At 55.3% G+C, this 20,910-nt stretch overlaps 2 protein-coding genes across 6 annotated transcripts in view; both read left to right on the top strand.

Moving 5' to 3' along the window:
• The window catches only part of LOC140904241 (uncharacterized), a 307,623-nt gene extending 303,033 nt beyond the window's left edge, over positions 1-4,590 (top strand). For 2 of the 5 annotated variants that reach the window (XM_073326713.1, XM_073326714.1), the window contains one exon: positions 32-4,590. In XM_073326713.1, the coding sequence (XP_073182814.1) occupies positions 32-1,158 (1,127 nt within the window). In that variant the 3' untranslated portion in view covers positions 1,159-4,590. Of the gene's footprint in view, positions 1-28 lie in introns of all 5 variants that reach the window. The other 3 variants (XM_073326712.1, XM_073326715.1, XM_073326716.1) reach the window with 2 other exon arrangements.
• Positions 4,591-10,252: 5,662 nt separating this feature from the next.
• LOC140904263 (uncharacterized) overlaps positions 10,253-20,910 on the top strand; it is a 41,858-nt gene continuing 31,200 nt past the window's right edge. Inside the window, 2 exon segments of the mRNA XM_073326758.1 lie at positions 10,253-11,076; positions 15,422-15,548. Coding sequence (XP_073182859.1) covers positions 11,035-11,076; positions 15,422-15,548 — 169 coding nt within the window. The 5' untranslated portion in view covers positions 10,253-11,034.

The following is a 20,910-nucleotide window of genomic DNA, read 5'->3' as shown; positions in this document are numbered from 1 at the left end:
CTGTTTGCGGTTTCTCTCTCTGTCCCAGCAGGTGCTGGGATGGTGAGTGAGAATGAGGAGCAGAATTCTCAGCAGGAAGATGCTGAGCAAGTGGAATCGCATGGAGCATTATCGCAAAGATCGAAAGGGAATGTGTCCAGGAGTCGTGAGCAGGGAACAGCCTGTGAGATTCAGCACAGACCAGAGAGAGAGCAGGGAAACCAGCCAGAGGAGAAAATGGGGAAATTAATTTACTGTGGGGGAACTCAGAAGGACTTGAAGGAAACCACAGCCCAGCAGGAAAGCCTCAGGGGAAAGAGAAAAAATACATGCACTGAGTGTGGGAAAAACTTTACCCACTGCTCATCCCTTATTAGACATCAGAGAATACACACAGGGGAAAGACCCTATGAATGCTGTGAGTGCGGGAAAAGCTTCACTAACAACTCAAGCCTTATTACACACCAGAGAATCCATTCTGGGGAGAGGCCCTATGAATGCAGCGAGTGTGGGAAAAGCTTCACTGACAGCTCACACCTTACTAAGCATCACAAAGTCCACACTGGGCAGGGGCTCTATGAATGCGGAGAATGTGGAAAAAGCTTCACGGACAGCTCAGCCCTTCTTAAACATCACAGAATCCACACGGGAGAGAGACCCTACGTATGCTGCGAGTGCGGGAAAACCTTCAGTCAGAGCTTTGAGCTTACTAGACATCAGAGAATCCACACGGGGGAGAGACCTTACGAATGCTTTGAGTGCAGGAAAAGCTTCATTCAGCACTCACACCTCATTAGGCATCAGAGAAACCACACAGGTGAGAAACCCTATAAATGCTGCGAGTGTGGGAAAAGCTTCACGCAGAGCTCAGACCTCATTATACATCAAAGAATGCACACGGGGGAGAGACCTTATGTATGCTCTGAGTGCGGGAAAACCTTCATTCAGCACTCACACCTCATTAGGCATCAGAGAAACCACACAGGGGAGAAACCCTATGAGTGCTGTGAGTGTGAGAAGACCTTCATTCAGTTGTCAGAACTTACTAGACATGAAAGAATCCACACAGGAGAGAAACCCTATGAATGCCGTGAGTGTGGGACAAGGTTCACTCAGAGCTCATCCCTTAAATATCATCAGAGAATCTGCAAGGGAGAGAAACACCATAAAGACCTCTAGGGCTATCTAGCCATTTTTTTCTTTAATACTTTTGTTAATTCCCATGAAGTAACCTGTAAGGCTGTTTGAACCGGTTGCAGCACTGTTATCCCTCAGCTTGTCCGGATGAGTTGCACATTTTTGCCGTTTGCATTTCATCCTGTTTTGGGGCGGACCCGGTTGTCCTTGCTATCCACTCCATTGTCCCATGAGTAATGGGAGTGTGTCCCTTCTTCCAGGAAACAAGGAGCATCACATTTATACTGTTCCTCCTATTGCAGAGTAATTGTTAGGGTCATGAATGATACAGATTGTTTCATTCTCAGTTGTTCTCACGTTGCTCTGGGTTGTGCTGAAGAGCAGTTATTGTGTGGACCTTTCTTCCTCATTATATTTAAATGTATTTTAAATGAAGAGGAGCAGTGGCAAGGGAAAAAAATGTCATTTCAGCCTTGGTGACACTGGAAGGCGATGGGGTGACTCAGAGAGATTCCCTCCTTCCCCATCACTCCAGAACGGTTACCTCCTTTTTGAGCCACGCAGAATTTATCTTCTTCACATTCTATCCCTCCACCTCTCAAAGTGTCGTGTGGTGCAGTGTTCTCAGCTGTCTGTTCTTGGAGAGGATGCTTTGACTTCTTTAATCCTATATCAGAGTCACTATGACTGGAGATGAAAGGGGGATTCAAATGGATCCCAAACAGTGTGGGATCATTTGGAGTTTAAATTCCAGTTTCCAACTATTGGCCAAGCCACTTGGGGGAAGATTGGCTGTTTTTTCCCCTTGTTATGAGAATGCTAGAACTTTTGTAAATAACATAACTCAACAGTGCTGAATGAAACAGGTTTGAATGGATCAGAGGAGAATGTGATAGGAGAATCTCTTGTCCCAGTTCTGAGTCATCAGATGTAACCTGCTCTGGAATTTCACTTGAGACCTTCATTTTCATGTGTTCTATATATCTGTGATGTGGTTGTCTATCTTTCCTGAAGGCTGTTTGGTCACCTAATTCGATATTAGTTTAGTTTGACAGGATGTAGCTCAGATTTATTGGCGACTTTGAGATAAATGACCATTTGTTAAAGTCATTACTTCTCACTTTATTTTTGCTTTTTTCCCACCTCTACATGATGACATGGAGAAAGTTCAAGTGGAGTTCAGTCAACAGGAGAGAACTCTCCCATTTACTGGACATGCTAACAAAGAAACAGCAGTGATTTGAACTCTCCACTTAGAAATGGTGAACAGCAGCAGACCCAAACTGTGCAACGAACTGAAGCAAGTGCAGATGATCACAGTGGAGTTCAGTTGTTTAAGCCAGCGGTTCTCAAAGTTCATTGCAATGTGACCCCCCTTCTGACAACAAAAATTAATACATGACATGCCCCTCCCCCCTGGTGGAAGCCGAAGCCCGAGAACTTCAGCCCCAGGCAGCTCAGGGAATGAAAGCCACAGAATAGCTGCAGAAAAATATCTATTTTTGAATAGAAACTCCACCTCTGGTAACTTACAGAGATTTTGGTCCAGACCTGTATTTAGTTCCTAGCCTAGACCCATGCCACCAAGTTAAAGAAACCCTGGATGCGTTTGGAGAAGCCGTTCCACACTAGCAGTGCTGAGATTTTGAGTGGTTTGATAAAGGGTTCTACTTCAGAGACGTGTAAATGTACCCTAGCCATGGCCAAGGATTCAGAAAGAAGGGGGGGTAGAAATAGTACACACCCAGTTCTTGGTTTTCACCCAGCAAAGGAAGCTAAGGTGACCAATGGCCCAAGGAACATTGTTTGTACAACACGACTTCCTAGTTCAGTGTCACGGATTACGGTCCCAAAGGACGCCATGCTTAGTTTGAGAACACTGATCTTTCACCATTTGGAGCCAAAGTTTCATGAGGCAAATCGAGAGAGCGAGAGAGTGAGAGTCCTTCCAAGGACATTCCTTCCCTGTGAATCCCAAACTGGCTGCCACTTGCATGCTGTGGAAACGACGGTCATGAATGACATGTTCATTTGGCTCTGCAGGACACACAAATGTTCGAGTTCTGATTCTAGGGTTTTGTGTCTTGGGGCTCGTCTACCCTTCAAATGCTGCATCGGCACAGCTGCACCGGTGTAACTGCGCTGCTCTAGTGCTTTAATGAAGAAGCTCTAAGGTGAAAGGAGAGAGCTCTCCCATCAGTTTAGTTAATCCACCTCCCCAAGAGGTGGTAGCTTTATTAGCAGGAGAAGCTCTCCCGCCAATATGGCACCGTCTACATGGGGGGTGGGGTGATAGTAGCACCCTGGAATCCCCATATTCACCACTGTCATATGCTTGATACGTTTGTACAATGCATGCCTTGTGAAGTGTCGTTTTAAAAGTCTTGGTCTGTTGAACCTTAATACCTTGTTGAATTGTAGGTACTATCTTTGTATGTGAAGTTGTGAAGTACTGCTGTATGTGTTACTGAAATACGTTGTGAGGTTGGGAAATGCCCAGAGCCAGCCTTTCGGTTGCAACAGAGGAACAGCTGTCGCTGACCAGACGGGCGTTGATGGCCCATCAAGAAGAATCCACTCTCCCAGAGGCTGCTTAGAGAGGGCACATACGTAATGGGGACAGCCTAGCCGATGTCACAGCAAGGATCTTTCTAGGAGCTGGAAGAAAGTATAAAAGAGGGACAGTGACATCATCACTTGGCCTCTCTCCCTTCCTCCCCCCACCCCCACTGTCAATGTCTGGAGGACAACGACTTTGAAGTAGGGAGATTGGCCCCAGGCTGGAAGGGAGTTCAGTCTGAGTAATGAGAACTGTGAGTTGCCTGTAACATCTATTAGGGTGAGAGACTGTTTGATTCAAATCTTGGTTAGGCCTTGTTTGTACTACGCAGCTTTTAGCGACCGACACTCCAAGTCACACTCACCTTTTATGTAGCCCCCATCCCCACAAGAACCCCAGTTCCATTCAGAGCCCCCCACCCTAAGCACCCCTCAGAAGAACTCCAGCACCCCTCACACCCCACATACCTCTGCCACCCCATCCACTCCCTGTCCCCTCCCCTCTGTCCCCTAAAAGAACCCCAGCACATCCTAGACCCACATCCACAGACCATCAGAACACTACCCCATAGGTTCCCAGCCTACAGCCGCATCACATGCACCCTGCCCATAACTCCTCCCCCAGCTACGTTGATGACAACAAGAACACTGGGAAGACAAAGACTTTGAACTGGGGAGATTGGTTCGGGGCTGAGAAGGAAATTCAGCCCATGTATTAAGAGCGATGAGCTACTGGTAACATCTATTAGGGTGAGAAAGGCTGTTTGATTCAACTCTAAAAGTTTAGGATTTTAAATGAGTGTTTAGTTACCTTAAGGAAATAAAAAGTATCTCTGACCTTTATGCCTACCACTTATAATCACTGGAAATCTATCTTTGTGTAGTTAATAAACTTATTTTAATGTTTTACACTGACTAGTGAGTACGTCTAAAGTGCTTTGAGGAATCTGCTCAGATTACAAAGGCTGGTGCATATCCATTTTCCTTTGATGAAGCAGCAAACTAATTAATGAGCTTGCACTGTTCCAGAGAAGGTCTTGAGCAGTGTAAGACGGTACATTTCTGGGGTGCAAGGCTGGAGGGATTTCCTGGGGTCTCCCTGTGATGGGGCAGCTGCCCCACACTGGCTGGCAAAGGGTTAATAGCAGCCACCAGGCAATCAGAGGAAGGCTTTGAAGCAGCCAATCAGGGCTAGGCTGGGCCCTATAAAAAGGGCTGCAGGGCAGCAAGGAGCTCAGTCTCTCCCTGGAGCTTGAGGGAGAAGGCCTGGACGTCCACAGAGAGAAGTGCCTGGGACAGAGCCGTGCTGGACAGGGTCAGGGGAGCAAGCGGAGCTCCAGCCTGGCTGGCTCCCAGACTGAGGCCTTAACACAGGGGCTGAGTAGGTGCTGGGGTTATGGGGAAGTGGCCCAGGGAAAGCAGGTAGCGGCGGGGGGAAGGAGAGGTAGCGAGCAGCTGCCAGCTGTGGCGGCCCAGAGTAGCAGGTGGGCCTGGCCCCCCCCTTTGCCCCACTGGGCATCGAGGGAAATGGCCAGCCTAAAGACTGGCTAGGGGCTGCAGTTCACCACTGCCACGAGAGTCTGGGCGAAGGACTGCCGGTTCCCCTGGAAGGGAGTTGAGTGGAGTTGAGGCACAGCTGGAGGGCTGGGCCATGAAGAGGATGCCGCATCCCGGGAGCGATACGGGTCCCCACAGCCAGTGGAGCGAAAATTAAAATAGAGATGGAGCGACAGAGAGTGAGACACCACAAGAGGAAGGCGCCCTGCTGACAGAGCTAATTCCCTGAGCAACCAGACCATCGCCAGGGCATCATGGAATGGGCCCCCTCATACCTTGAGAGAACCTGCTTCAATACAGAAAAACACATTGACAACCCCACTAATGGTCAGCCACCACTCCACGCTACAACCCATGTGGGGGATCAGCAAAGAATTACAATCCAGACCCAATTCTTTCCACATCCTGAAAGAAATCTTTCCCCAACCCACTCTTCTGGCCCCCAACCTCATCAGCCCAACCAGACTCCCTACAGACCGGGACACACCAACTCAAAGCTGCACCAGACTCCGCCAGCACAACGGTTGCCAAACCTGCCGCCATGTCTCTCCTGCTGCGACCCCACAAAACACACCTGCCGAGATCCACGAACTCACACAGACAAATAATAGAAGACAAAACCACCCCATCACCCGTGGACGAACCCTCCTCACAACGTGATCACTCAAGATCTCACCTCTCAGGCTGAGCCCGCGAAGGAAACCTGCAAAACCCCTTCAAAAGACGAGCCTGGGAGCTGAAATGCATAACGTTGCTAGACTCCACAAATCGGGCTCTCAACAACCAAACCAAGAAAAAAAAAGAGACGCTGGTTACAGGTCTCACTGGAACCATCTGTAATCCACGAATTCTCCGACGAGCGCAAGGCGGTCATGGCCCACTTCAGCTGGAAGAGTGTCTGGCGACATGGGTTAATTTCTCACGCTTCGGCTCCGCTCAGAACCTTCCCAGACCTGAGGAGAAGCTCTGTGGAGCTCCAACGCTTCTCTTCCACCAACGGACACGGTCCAGCGACAGCGTCACCTCACCCACCTGGCCGCTCGCGGCACTTCAGATCAGTCCTGCAGAACGGGGGAGAAAACGGGTCAAAACCGAAAGATTGGATAATATAAGATCAAAACACTGAGATCTGAGGGCGGGTCAATAATTTGAGGGGAGAGCGGGAAAGTCTGAAAGGGTTGTATGGGATTCTTAGGGGCGGCAGGGGCACCCCTGGTATGGGGCGGTGAGCCCCCTGCCCCGCCTCTTCTGCCCAAGACCCCACCCCACCCCCCGGCTGCCACCCAAGAACCCCAGAGCCTCAGCCAGCCAGGGCCAAGCCCTGAGCCGGACCACACAGAGGTGCTCTGAGCCCCTCCCCAGCCCCCTCCTGCCCCGCCCCCACCATGTCCCTCCCCCTCACCCCCCCCACCAGCCTCCTTCTTCCCTCCCCCCAACCCCCTCCTGCCCCACTGATATTCCTGCCTCGCCCCCACCATGTCCCTCCCCCTCACCCCCCCACCAGCCTCCTTCTTCCCTCCCCCCAACCCCCTCCTGCCCCATTGATATTCCTGCCCCCCCTCACCCCCCCACCAGCCTCCTTCTTCCCTCCCCCAGCCCCCCACCCCCTCCTGCCCCAGCATACCCCTCCCCCGTCACCCCCCACCAGCCTCCTTGCTTCCCCCCAGCCCCCTCCTGCCCCACTGATATTCCTGCCCCAGCATACCCCTCCCCCGTCACCCCCCACCAGCCTCCTTGCTTCCCCCCAGCCCCCTCCTGCCCCACTGATATTCCTGCCCCAGCATACCCCTCCCCCATCACCCCCCACCAGCCTCCTTCCTGCCCCCCAACCCCCTCCTGCCCCATTGATATTCCTGCCCCGCCCCCACCATGTCCCTCACCCTCACCCCCCCACCAGCCTCCTTCTTCCCTCCCCCAGCCCCCCATTACCCCCCACCAGCCTCCTTCCCTCCCCCCAGCCCCCTCCTGCCCCATGGATGCTCCCCGGCGCCGCCCAGGCAGCGCCCCCAGAACGGGCGGGGGGAGCGGGGGCGGGGCCGCTCCCGGCTCCGCCCCCCGCGCGCGGCGCGCTGCGGCTCCAACCGCCCTAACGGACCCGCCTCGCGCCGCGCTCGCCGGGTGCGTCACTTCCGGCCTGTGCCGCGCGCCCCCGCGCCCCCTCCCCCCCGGCCCGTTCTGCCCGGTGCGCTGAGGCCCCGGAAGCCGGTAAGAGCCGGAGCCGGGGCCGGGGCCGGGGCCGGGGGGGGCTGAACTGTCCCTGGGCGGCAGGAAATCCCCGGGGGGGGGGGGATTAATTGGATCCGGTCCCTGTCTGTGCCCCTCCCCCCCCGCCCCGCCCCGCTGGCGGCCCCCAGACCCCCCCCGCCCCGTCACCCGCCCCTCCCCCGCTGGCGGCCCCCAGACCCCCCCCGCCCCTCCCCCGCTGGCGGCCCCCAGGCCCCCCCCGCCCCGTCACCCGCCCCTCCCCCCCGCTGGCGGCCCCCAGACCCCCCCCCCGCCCCGTCACCCGCCCCTCCCCCCCGCTGGCGGCCCCCAGACCCCCCCCCGCCGCCCCGTCACCCGCCCCTCCCCCCCGCTGGCGGCCCCCAGACCACCCCCGCCGCCCCGTCACCCGCCCCTCCCCCCCGCTGGCGGCCCCCAGACCCCCCCCGCCGCCCCGTCACCCGCCCCTCCCCCCCGCTGGCGGCCCCCAGACCCCCCCCGCCGCCCCGTCACCCGCCCCTCCCCCCCGCTGGCGGCCCCCAGACCCCCCCCGCCGCCCCGTCACCCGCCCCTCCCCCCCGCTGGCGGCCCCCAGACCCCCCCCGCCGCCCCGTCACCCGCCCCTCCCCCCCGCTGGCGGCCCCCAGACCCCCCCCGCCGCCCCGTCACCCGCCCCTCCCCCCCGCTGGCGGCCCCCAGACCCCCCCCGCCGCCCCGTCACCCGCCCCTCCCCCCCGCTGGCGGCCCCCAGACCCCCCCCCGCCGCCCCGTCACCCGCCCCTCCCCCCCGCTGGCGGCCCCCAGACCCCCCCCCGCCCCGTCACCCGCCCCTCCCCCCGCTGGCGGCCCCCCAGACCCCCCGCCGCCCCGTCACCCGCCCCTCCCCCGCTGGCGGCCCCCAGACCCCCCCCGCCCCTCCCCCGCTGGCGGCCCCCAGGCCCCCCCCGCCCCGTCACCCGCCCCTCCCCCGCTGGCAGCCCCCAGACCACCCCCCCCCGCCCCGTCGACCACCCCCCCCGCCCCGTCACCCGCCCCTCCCCCGCTGGCGGCCCCCAGGCCCCCCCCCCCGCCCCGTCACCCGCCCCTCCCCCGCTGGCGGCCCCCAGACCCCCCCCGCCGCCCCGTCACCCGCCCCTCCCCCGCTGGCGGCCCCCAGACCCCCCCCCCGCCCCGTCACCCGCCCCTCCCCCGCTGGCGGCCCCCAGACCCCCCCCGCCCCGTCACCCGCCCCTCCCCCGCTGGCGGCCCCCGGACCCCCCCCGCCCCGTCACCCGCCCCTCCCCCGCTGGCGGCCCCCAGACCCCCCGCCCCGTCACCCGCCCCTCCCCCGCTGGCGGCCCCCAGGCCCCCCCCCGCCCCGTCACCCGCCCCTCCCCCGCTGGCGGCCCCCAGACCCCCCGCCCCGTCACCCGCCCCTCCCCCCCGCTGGCGGCCCCCAGGCCCCCCCCCGCCCCGTCACCCGCCCCTCCCCCGCTGGCGGCCCCCAGGCCCCCCCCCGCCCCGTCACCCGCCCCTCCCCCGCTGGCGGCCCCCAGGCCCCCCCCCCGCCCCGTCACCCGCCCCTCCCCCGCTGGCGGCCCCCAGGCCCCCCCCCGCCCCGTCACCCGCCCCTCCCCTTCTGGCGGCCCCCAGACCCCCCGCCCCGTCACCCGTCCCTCCCCCGCTGGCTGCCCCCTTCCCTGGGCCAGGGATCTTCCCGCCCCCCCTTCACACTGCCCCCCTGGGCTCCCTGCAGCCCCTGTGAATGGGGGGGAGACGTCACTGTCCAGTCCCAAAAAATCCCTTCAAACTGCCTCCCGCGCCTCCCCCTTCCGCCCCCCCCATGAAATCCCCTCCGCTCTTGGCATGATAACACACCAGCCACGCCTCTGCGTTTCCCCTGCCCCCCCAGCTCGTCACCGGGGGCATCCGATCTCTGCCAGCGTCGCCCCTTTCCCCCGAGTCCATCATTGCAGGGACACGCGCTCAGACTTGACCTCCCCTCAGAAATCCCGCCCGTTCCCCGGCCTTGTCTGACCGCGGGTCTCGCCTCCCAGCTTTGGCCTCGTTCCAGGTCATCATCCAACATCAGTGAAAAATCCTCTCGGGTTCGGGGCTCTTCCCCAGGTCTCTAAACCCCAGCAGCGTCTCCTTCCTTGGAGGGGACCCGTGGGCCTGAGTCCTTCTCCGTCCTGGAGATCGCAGGGGGTTAAGCTGCCCAGTGATCGTCTTCCCCCTCTCCGTTGAGACTCGTTTGTCCCCCCCCCCGTTATCTCTGTTAAAAGGTTTGCCGATGAACGAGACCAGCCACATATTTAATACCCACCAAATCCCTCTTTGGGCGACTGGCCAGCGGGGCGAGGAGGGTGGTAACTTTCTATCCACTTATCAAACACGGTGAGGTGAAACCACCAACAGATTTTTTTCTTCTCTTCCCTCTGGAAAACTGCAGGAACTTCAGGTTCTGTAGGGAAAATTCTTACCCCGAGTCCTTGTCCTACATCTTAGGGGTGAGGGAGGAGGGAAGGGGATTAGCACTTGCACCTAGTGATCTGTTGAAGGGGATTCTGGCCTCATCCTTTCTGAACTGTGCTTCTGGTGTCATTGAGACCAGTGTTAATCCGGAGTCACTGCAAGGAAAGACAAGGAGTGACATGAACAACTGTCCCTCTGGGGAGGTGGTTTAATTTGCTGCTCTTACCACAGAGCTCTGGTTGTTGCTAAAAGAGGGAAGGTGGCTCAAACTTTCTGCCCTAGATATTAGGATTCAGCTTCCTGGGTCAGAGGCTGCAGCCTCCATTGTGATCTGGGAGACCAGGTTTTTGTTTTTGGAGCTGGGAATTGACTTTCTCCAGCTGGTACTAGCCCCTGGGGGCAGCCCTAGTCTCTGCTAATAGTAAACTTTTAGCCAGAGACTCCAGAAAAGTGTGCGACCCGCAGGGAAAGTGCTGGGGATTAGGCAGAGTCACTTTCACGCCAAATAGCTTCTCCTCCCATTAGCCATTTCCAGGAAAAAATCCAGCCATGGGAGAGTAAACATCCCAGGGATGGGACTTTCCGAGCCACAGGGGCAGGGAGAGGGGACATGGGAAAGGAGATAGAAGGGGAAAGAAGAATGTGACTGAAAGGGGCAGTGGAGAAATGAGTGGGTAGAGATCTCTGATCTGCCCAGTCACACGTATTGCAGCATCCCTGGGCAGAATCACTTTGCTGTGGACAAGGTGAGGATCAGAGAGAGCAAAAGCCAGTTCCTGACTCCACATTCCTCCTGCTGGGGTGTGCCCCTGCTCGGGGATCAGTGTCAGAGGCACTCCCCCAAAGTGACTCCTTTCTTTCTGCTCTTTTCTAGCATTCTGTTCAGACACTTTGTTACTGGGGGGGCTTAAAAATGTCTCTGTGGGCTTAGCCTGGCAGGAGGGGCCAGGTCTACACTGTAATACAGAGAACAAGCATTTTCCCAGCATGGCAGAATCTAGGCTGTCTGTCTGCAGGGAAAGGGCCTGGGGGAAGCGTGATGTGAAATGAACTAAAGCCCGTTCCTAAACCTGCACAACGGCCCTTCTCGCCCGGCCAGGCTGCAGAATGACGCCCACGTTTCCCTCCGGCTGATCCCGTCCTCCCATGGGACAGGGGAGAGAAATGGCTGCAGAGGAGCCAGCTCAGGTAGGGATTATCGGGGGGTTGCTGGTGGGCTCCTGCAGGAGGGAGAGGGACAGTAAGTACACAGGAGGTGGGAAGCTTTGCCCCGTCTGGTTTGGAGGTTGGAGCGGGGCAGGAAATACACAGGGTGGAGGAAGGGAGGAGGACGGGGTGTGACAAACCTGCTGGGATTTGTTTAATGAGTGGCCTAGATTCTAGGAACAGACTGCAGTGGTGGTGGAATCGTCCCTCTCCGTCTGGGTCGGAGGGAGTCCTCACCACGTCCTCGGGATCACTGCCTAGACTCAGGGGAATTAACAGTCCAGGTGTCAGTGTCCCGACCTCCCTAACAGGCAAGAACCCCAGTCAGTACATGGGTTCTGATCCTCAGGCAGGAGCAGGGCCACCCAGGAGTCTGTCGGCTCTGGGCCCTTAGGCAGGGGCAGAGCAGACAGCGGTTTAGGGGCCAGGCCTCAGGCAGGGTGGGCACCATTGGTCCAAGGCCCCAACCCTAAGGCAGGGCAGAGCGGTGAGCTGTCTAGCACCCGAGCTTTGGCAGGCAGTAGGTGAACACTGGCCTACAGTGGGCAGGCTGCTGCCCCAGCAGTGGGGGGCCCGGGGCCTACCCGACTCCACCTGGTCCCAGCCCAGGGCCTAACAGTGGTGGAGTGGTCTGCCGCTGGGTCAGCAGGGCGTCCAGCCGCAATATGCTGACCGCAGTTCAGGCTGCAGTACCGCCAGACTGGGGTCGGCTGCCCCTGGGCCACTTCCTCCCCTCCCCTGGGGTGTACCTGGAACAGCGGCTGCCCTGTCTGCCCGGGGTTGGCAGCCAGTGGCAGTCCCGGCAGCTCCCCAGGTTCCTCCGGGAGCAGGGTGTCTCTTGGCTTGGCAGCAAAGCCGGCGGCCTGGAGCAACCAGGATGTGCCGCCTTTTAAACTTCTGGTACTGCTTCTCCACTTCTGGGTCAGAGGGAGCCCCTCTGCTCCGCCCCACTGCAGTGGCTGGCCAGTCGTCCTGCTGGCTGGAGGTCTCCCTGGCTGCTGCTGCTGTGTGGGGAGCCCTGCCGGCCTGCCCTCCGGAGGGAAGCGAGGACCCCACCACCATCCCTGGGGTCTCTCCTGGCTGGCTGCTGCTTTGGAGCCGGAGGAAAAGGAGGGTTTGCAGGACACTCTGCAGGGGGTTTGCTCCTATGGTGGTGGTAGCTACTGCTCTTGTGGGGTGGGGACCTGGAGCCCTCCCCCTAGCCCGTCTGCCGCCCCCCACCCCCACCCCCACCTACCCTCTGGGCCGGCTCTGCGCCCCTCGACATGGCTGCTTCCTTCACCCTGGTCAGCACCTGGCCGGACTGCAGCGGCCGGCACAGATTGAGTTCTGCACACGCACCTGTCTTCAGTCTGCTCCCTTCCCCTTCCCCTTCCCCTCCATTGCTCCCCCTCGCTCAGCCCCCTGGCTGCCTGCGCCATGTTCCTCCGGGAGCACTTGCGCCCCTTTATTATTTATTACATTGCCCCCCCCCCCGTTCACTGCTCCCCCCCATTGATACTGTAGTCCCGCCCCTTCCCAGTGCAGCCGGAGGAGCAGGTATCCCCACGCTGCACCGGTGATCGCGCTTCCCCCGCCCTGCCTCGACTGGCCTCCCTGTACCTCTTGGGGGCCGTCACCACAGCTGTGGAGAAGGGCCAGCTGGGGGGGAGGTATGTTCCCCTTGAGCTCCTGGAAGACTCGGGGTGCGGGTGGTTTTTACCTCTGTCCCACCCTTCCTTCCCAATGCTGCCCTACTGCTCTTCCTCTCCACCCTGCGGAAACCCCTTTCTCTCATCAGCCCCCTCCCCCTGGGCTGTAAGGACCCCGCCCTCTGTCACGTCCTGTCCTTCCGCTGGCAGGTCCAGGTCCACCTGCTGGAGGCGCTAGAGGGGTCCTTTCTGGGGTCCCCCCAGGGGGCCCATTGCCAGGTGCTTTACTCTTCGGAGGAGGCCCGGTGCTACCTCTGCCAGGTGACGGGCATGTCCGGAGAGACTGGGGGTAACCCCCTGTGGTGCCCAGACGGGTGGGTGGGCCCCACCTCCGTCGGACACAGTCTGGTGGGGCCCCTGGAGGAGAGGACAGCAGGGCTGCTGCCGGGCATGGGAGAGGGCCCACCACAGCGGGAGGTATCTCTTCCCCTCATTGTCCCCCCGGCTCGGCCCCTGTTAGTCAGCCCTCTGCCTCCACCTTGTGGGGCTGGGTGCTGAGAGAGGGGAATGCGTCAAACGGAAGGCATGGGCTCACCACCGCCCTTGACGCGGAGGGGGAGGAGGCCCCCCGCAAGACCGAGGGGGGCTGCGACTGCCGAGCCGTCCGTCGCACTCCCCGAGAGGGCCCACAGGTGGAGCCAGCTGAGGATGCTGTGGGGAACGGCATCGCCCTCCGCCTGGAGTCGATCCCTGAGGGGGCCTCGGATGGAGCCCCTCCCGCCCCCTCGTCATCTGTGCCCCCCTCGGCGCTGAGGCAATTGTTGCCTCCGTTGCTGGGGGGGAGAACTCTGGGGTGGCGGGGGAGATTTTCACTCCAATTGTCAGGAAATCGAGGCCCTGGGTCTGACCCCGGTCACCCAGCGGGAGGACGACCCCTTGCCAGAGGGCCTCGGTCTGGGCAGCGGATTTGTCCCGCTGCCGCCTCCTTTCCCTCCCCTACCCCAGGCCACTGTCTCCACTCTCGACCCTGGGGTGTTCCTGGGCTCATCCATCTGCCCAGCCACAGACAGCACCTAGCCCGCGCCCGCCAGTTCCCTTGTGGCGATGGGCAGTGCCGAGAGCGCGGGCCCCGAGCCCCTGGGTGCACCCCCTCTTGAGGTGGACTGCTGCCGTTCCTCCCAGCTGGGGGCCCAATTGCAGATGCCATCCTGCCCCACACCGTGCATCACTGAGGGCCCCCTTTCTCTCCCTGTACCCTCAGCCCCTGAACCCAGTCGAAAGGTGCTGTACCCTAGGGACACTGACCCCACTTCTGCCTCTGCTCCTGATCCCGTTCCCACTCCCAGTCCTGCTCCTGCCCCTGTCGTATTCTCCGACTCTCTACCGGCCACCTCTCATACTGCTGCCGCCCCTGGGGTCGTCTCGTTTCCCCTTCCCTTGGACGATCCTCAGGGGACAGTTTCGTGTCTCCCCTTCCCACCCTTCTCTGAGCGGCTGCGGAGGTGGACGTGACTGCTCCGGTGCCTTTCCCTATGGGGGGGACACTGATGCTCAACCAGCTGGTCCTGTCCGTGCTCTGAGACCAGCCCCGTGTATCTGTCCCGGCTCCAGAGGTGAGCTCTGGAGTTCTTCTGGCCAGCATTGCGCTGGGTCTCACTGCACAGACGCGTGGGGTTTGGAGGGGGAAACGCCCTAATTTGTGGAACAGGAAACAACACACCTAGCTGGGGTTAGGAAGAAGAACCAGACTCCCAGTGCTGAAGCCCGACCTGACTAACCACCAGCTACTATGAGATATGAAGGGGGCACCCCCAGGTGTGGCGTAGGAGACATGTCTCTCCCCTCATATCCAGCTCCTCACAAGGAGGAGGGTGTTGGGCTTCCTACCAGGGAGCTCGCCCTGGACCCTGCTCGGGGCTCCATCTCCTGTATCCGTCTGTGGCTAGTAGGTGTGTGATGGATCTGCTGGGAGAGAGGAGGGGCTCTCTCTTCACCCCTCACCCTGGTGTTTCCTGGATGCTCTGAGGGGTGTGGAGATGGGACTCTGTTGATAACAAACCATCCAGAGCTTTCATTTGGTTGGCTCCTTTCCCCCACGAATAATGGGGTTATTTTGCTGTGCTCTCTCTAGATGTGGGGGTGAGTCATTTGGCATAAGTGGCACATAGGAGACACCACCAATGCCTCTGGGGGGGGGGGTATAGCGGTGAGCATAGCTGCCTTCCAAGCAGTTGACCCGGGTTCGATTCCCGGCCAATGCAGGGATATGATGTTTTACTTCCCTGGTGGTCTAGTGGTTAGGATTTGGTGCTCTCAGTGCTGCAGCCTGTGTTCAATTCCCAGTCAGCAGAAGATGTTTCTCTTCAACGCATATGGAACCAATCAAACTTTTCTAGAGCCTCAGAGCAGAAATTAGGCCTGTTCCCACCATGGACCGTTTATACCAATAGAGCTGTGCGAATCATTTGTTGTTTCGCAGGGGGAGGGAGAGCTCAGTGGTTTGAGCATTGGCCTGCTAAACCCAGGGTTGTGAGTTCAATCCTTGAGGGGGCCATTTAGGGATCCAGGGCAAAAATTGGGGATTGGTCCTGCTTTGAGCAGGGGGTTGGACTAGACGACCTCCTGAGGTCCCTGCCAACCCTGAGATTCTATGACTGGGGCAGCAGGCACTGAATGTGGGGCTCTTGCTCTTTCAGGGGCCGGTGACCTTCGAGGAGGTGGCTGTGTATTTCACCAGGGAAGAGTGGGCTCTGCTGGACCCCGCTCAGAGAGCCCTCTACAGAGACGTCATGCAGGAGAACTATGAGAATGTGACCTCGCTGGGTAAGGATTCCTGTGCCCATGGTTACTAGAAGGGTAAGTGACTAATTAAGGTTCATGTCACCCCTACAATGTAACCATTACACAGCCCTGTCTCAGCATCACCCCAACATGCCAATGACACACGCGGTAGCACTGTGTCTTCCCCTGCTACACAACACTGTGGGAACAGAGCACAGGAGAACTACAGCACAATGTCAAATATCTCCTGTTTGCTCAGGTAAAACTGGGGGTTGGGTCCCACATAATGAACAGAAGCTTCCTACCCCTGCCCCTCACTCGAACCCCGAGCCTACTCCACCCAGACCAGCTCCGAGTTGCAAAGTGATCCCACTCCCTTACCCTCACCATGAGGTTTCCTTCTGAGTCGTTGCCTTCACTTGCCCCTCACTAAGCCCTGGAGACCACTAGCATGTATCCCACCAGGGTGCTGGCAATCCTCAGGGCAGGAACTCCCCCTTGTGCACCTTCACTGACACAACCTACAACACTGAGCACTGAAATGGGGCAGGCTCGGTCCCTCAGGGGTCACACGCACCTCTCTGCATACTAGTCACAGCTCTGCCAAGCTGCTCCAAGTACTCCCTCCACCGTCCGATTATGGCTACACCTGACCCAGTGCACACAGCCGGAGGGGATGTGGATAAATGCTGGGATTCCCGTCTGGAGAACACAACACAAACAACAGCATATTCTTAGTCTTCCTTGTAGATATTCTAGATTCATAGACTCTAGAAAAGATTATGGCCAGAAAGGGATGTTTAGGTCATCTAGGCTGATCTCCTCTATCACACAGACTGTAGAATTTCTTTCAGTTACTGAGCTGAACACCTTGTTTGACTAAATCATTTTCAGAAAGGATTCCAGTCTTGATGTCCTGAACTGACGGAGAATACCCCAGGGACTGGGGTAGTTTGTTAATCTTTGCACTACCCTTAGAGAACCATTTCCAGTGGCTCTTATCAGCTGCAGGGATGAGGATGGGAGCAGCAGAGTTAAGGGGCAATGCAGGGATGGGGTGTACATTTACTTTTCATTTTCTGGGTTTGCAGAGATTTAAGTTTAGCTACCGTCCATATGGTGAAAGGCAGGAGACAGCACTTCAAAATATTCTCAGCAGGGAAGCGATAGACATACCCCAACCGCTGAGCCCTCTGAGAGTCTCCCTGGAGAGTCCAGCCCCTGTTCCATTGGACGCTCACAGTACACTCAGATTCACAGATATTCCAGTTTAACACAGCACTTAGACGATGTCTACAGTAGCACTTTTGTCGGTAACACTTCCGTCAGGCGGGTGTGAAAAAAAAACACCCCTGACCAACATAAGTATCCCCACAAAAGCAGTGGTGTGGACAGCGCTATGCTTGTGGGAGCCGCTCTCCCGCTGACATAGCTACCGCCGCCTGTAGGGGGTTTCATTCTGCCGAGAGGAGAGAGCTCTGCCGTTGGCATAGAGAGGCGACATGGGAGACTTACAGCGGTACAGCTGTGGCTCTGTCGTGTAGACATAGTCTGAGAGGTGTGTAGAGAGAAAACAAGTCATAGTTTAATTAATGAAGTCTAGAGATTCCAGTGATAGCAAGGAGAAGTCTTGGGAAAAAATAGTTACACATCAAGTACAATCAGAGCACTCTGTCTAGATCCTAGACGTACAGACCTTGAGCCTTTCGTATGTCCTACAGCAATGCTCACGCAAAGGCCTTCCAGTGTTTTACAGCCAGACTGGGCTGTGACCTTCTGTTCATGAGACAAATCACACTGCCAGCTTGCCGCCATGCTGGAGGATGCAGGGTGTACCTCTGTACAGATAAATATTCCTCGACATGCCATTATTTTACCTCATAAACAGGATCCTTCTCTTTGTTATTTCGTGTAAATTTCCTCTCTTGAAGATGTCACAATTTCTTCATTAGCATTTGGCTCAGTGTACAAACTGGGACACTTCCCCCACCTGTCTGTTCCCATCTGTCTCTTGTCTTATTCTTAGATTGTCAGCTCCATGGGGCAGGAATTGTGTTTTTGTTCTGTGTCTGTAGAACATCCAGCACAGAGGGATGATGGTCAGTGGCTGGGGATATGAGCATTACGGTAATAAAAATAATAAATACCAATCCTTGGGAGGGTCCAGGCATGGGGAGGGAGGGTGTTGGAGAGCAGAGAGGTGCGGGGGGGAGGTTTGGGGTGAAGAGATCCTGTGAGCTGGGATGTCTGGAGGCAGGGGGAAGGAGATGTACCATGGAGTAGGTCCTATAGGGAGTTGCAATGCAATGGAGGACTGGAAGAAATAAGAAGGAGTTGGTTTCAGTGGGCATGAACCTTTCAGAGCACCCCAACTCACTGAAGTCGTAACCTGTGCAGTAGAATCTCAGAGTTACAAACACCTGGGGAATGGAGTTTGTTTGTAATTCTGAACAAAACATTATGGTTCTTGTCATAAATATAAAGGGAAGGGTAAACGCCTTTAAAATCCCTCCTGGCCAGAGGAAAAATCCTCTCACCTGTAAAGGGTTAAGAAGCTAAAGGTAACCTCGCTGGCACCTGACCAAAATGACCAATGAGGAGACAAGATACTTTCAAAAGCTGGGAGGAGGGAGAAAAACAAAGGGTCTGTGTCTGTCTGTGTGATGCTTTTGCCGGGGACAGAACAGGAATGGAGTCTTAGAACTTAGTAAGTAATCTAGCTAGGTATGCGTTAGATTATGATTTCTTTAAATGGCTGAGAAAATAGCTGTGCTGAATAGAATGAATATTCCTGTCTGTGTGTCTTTTTTGTAACTTAAGGTTTTGCCTAGAAGGATTCTCTATGTTTTGAATCTAATTACCCTGTAAGGTATCTACCGTCCTGATTTTACAGAGGTGATTCCTTTTTACTTCTATTAAAAGTCATCTTGTAAGAAAACTGATGCTTTTTCATTGTTCTGAGATCCAAGGGTTTGGGTCTGTGGTCATCTACGCAAATTGGTGAGGATTTTTACCAAACCTTCCCCAGGAAGTGGGGTGCAAGGGTTGGGAGGATTTTGGGGGGAAAGACGTGTCCAAACTACGTTTTTTCAGGAACCCAGATAAAATTTGGTGGTGGCAGTGGAAGTCCAGGGGCAAAGGGTAAAATAGTTTGTACGTTGGGGAAGTTTTAACCTAAGCTGATAAAAGTAAGCTTAGGAGGTTTTCATGCAGATCCCCACATCTGTACCCTAGAGTTCAGAGTGGGGAAGGAACCATGACAGTTCTTCTTTCAAATGTTTATAACCGAACATCAACTTAATACAGCTTTTAAACTTCATTATGCAGAAGAAAAATGCTGCTTTTAACCGTCCTAATTTAAATGAAACTAGCACAGAAATGGTTTCCTTTTCGTGTCAAATCTTTTTTTTAAACTTTTTAAGGCTATGGCTGCACTACTGACACTCTAAGCCAACAGGAGAGAGTTCTCCCATCGACTTAATTACTCCAGGCCCCAGGAGCAGGAGTAGCTATGTTGGAAGGAGAAGCTCTCCCAATGACATAGTGCTGTCCACACCAACACGTCACTGTAACTTACGTCGCTCAGGAAGATGTAACATAATTGATGCTGATGTAATCTGTACTGTCTACTAGCCTAAGATACCAATTAGGGCTGTCAAGCAATTAAATTAATTGTGATTAATCAGACTATTAAAAATAATAGAATTTTAAGTATTTATTTAAGTATTTTTGGATGTTTTCTACATTTTCAAATCAATGATTTCTATTGCAACGCAGAATACAAAGTATACAGTGCTCACTATTTCTCATTACAAATATTTGCACTGTAAAAAACAAAATAGTAATTTTTGAAGTACTGTAGTGCAATCTCTTTATTATGGAAGTTGAACTTACAAATGTAGAATTATGTACAAAAAATAACTCCATTCAAAAATAAATAAAACTATGTAAAACTTTAGAGCCTACAAGTCCACTCAGTCCTATTTCTTGTTCAGCCTGTCGCTCAGACACTCAGACGAACGAGTTTGTTTACATTTGCAGGAGATAATGCTGCCCGCTTCTTGTTCACAATGTCACCTGAAAGTGAGAACAGGTCTTTGCATGGCACTGTTGTAGCCAGCATCACAAGATATTTACATGCCAGATGTGCTAAAGATTCATATGTCCCTTCATGCTTCAGCCACCGTTCCAGGGGACGTGTCCATGCTGCTGATGAGTTCTGCTTGATAACAATCCAAAACAGTGTGGACCGATACTTGTTAATTTTCATTATCTGAGTCAGATGCCACCAGCAGAAGGGTGATTTTTTTTTTTTTTTTGGTGGTTCAGGTTCTGTAGTTTCCGCATCAGAGCGTTGCTCTTTTAAGACTTCTGAAGGCATGCTCCACACCTTGTCCCTCTCAGATTTTGGAAGGCACTTCATATTCTTAAACCTTGGGTCGAGTGCTGTAGCTATCTTTAGAAATCTCACATTGATACCTTCTTTGCATTTTGTCAAATCTGCAGTAAAAGTGTTCTTAAAACGAACAACATGCGCTGAGTCATCATCTGAGACTACTATAACATGAAATATATGGCAGAATGTGGCTAAAACAGCCGGGGAAATACAATTCTCCCCCAAGAAGTTCAGTCACAAATTTAATTAACACATTTTTTTAACAAGCGTCATCTGCATGAAGCACGTCCTCTGGAATGGTGGCTGAAGCATGAAGGGGCATACCAATGTTTAGCATATCTGGCACGTAAATACCTTGCAATGCTGGCTACAAAAGTCCCATGTGAACGCCTTTTCTCACTTTCTGGTGACGTAAATAAGAAGTGGGCAGCATTGTCTCCCGTAAATGTAACCAAACTTGTTTGTCTTAGAGATTAGCTGAACAAGAAATAGGACTGAGTGGACTTGTAGGCTCTAACGTTGAGTAAGGGGGTGCTCTGCCCTCTTGCTGGAAAGTAGTATGGTAAGAATCTTACCTTGAACCAAGACTAGTTTTGTTAAGTCGTCCTAGTCTCCAGAAAGCATTTTTCACTTTCACTTGCTTGTAACCATTTCTGACTTTCTCCTTTACACCTAAACTCACCTTAATGCTTTTGTTACTAAACTTGTTTTACTCTTAATTTAAAGAATTTGGGTGGTGTCTTTGAATTCAAGTGATAGCTAACTCCAGTTGAAGTGATGAGCTGGGCCATTTGTCTCTTTTGAGGAGCAAGCAATCCTTATTATTCCTCTGAATGATCCAGGAAAAAGCAGCCATTGCAGAGCACATGATTTTGGGAAAATTCAGATGTTGCTATCTCTTGCCAGGTGTATCCAAGCCTACTGGAAGCCAGAATGTGCCTGGGGTGTAAGAAGCAGGCGGCTGGAGTCAGAGCTGCTGGTCCAGGGTTATTTATCTCACAGACACTC

The sequence above is a fragment of the Lepidochelys kempii genome, chromosome 28 (genome assembly GCF_965140265.1).
Source record: "Lepidochelys kempii isolate rLepKem1 chromosome 28, rLepKem1.hap2, whole genome shotgun sequence".
NCBI classification, from domain to species: domain Eukaryota; kingdom Metazoa; phylum Chordata; order Testudines; family Cheloniidae; genus Lepidochelys; species Lepidochelys kempii.
The sequence above is the reverse complement of the archived record's forward strand: the minus strand, read 5'-3'. Positions and strand labels throughout refer to the sequence as shown.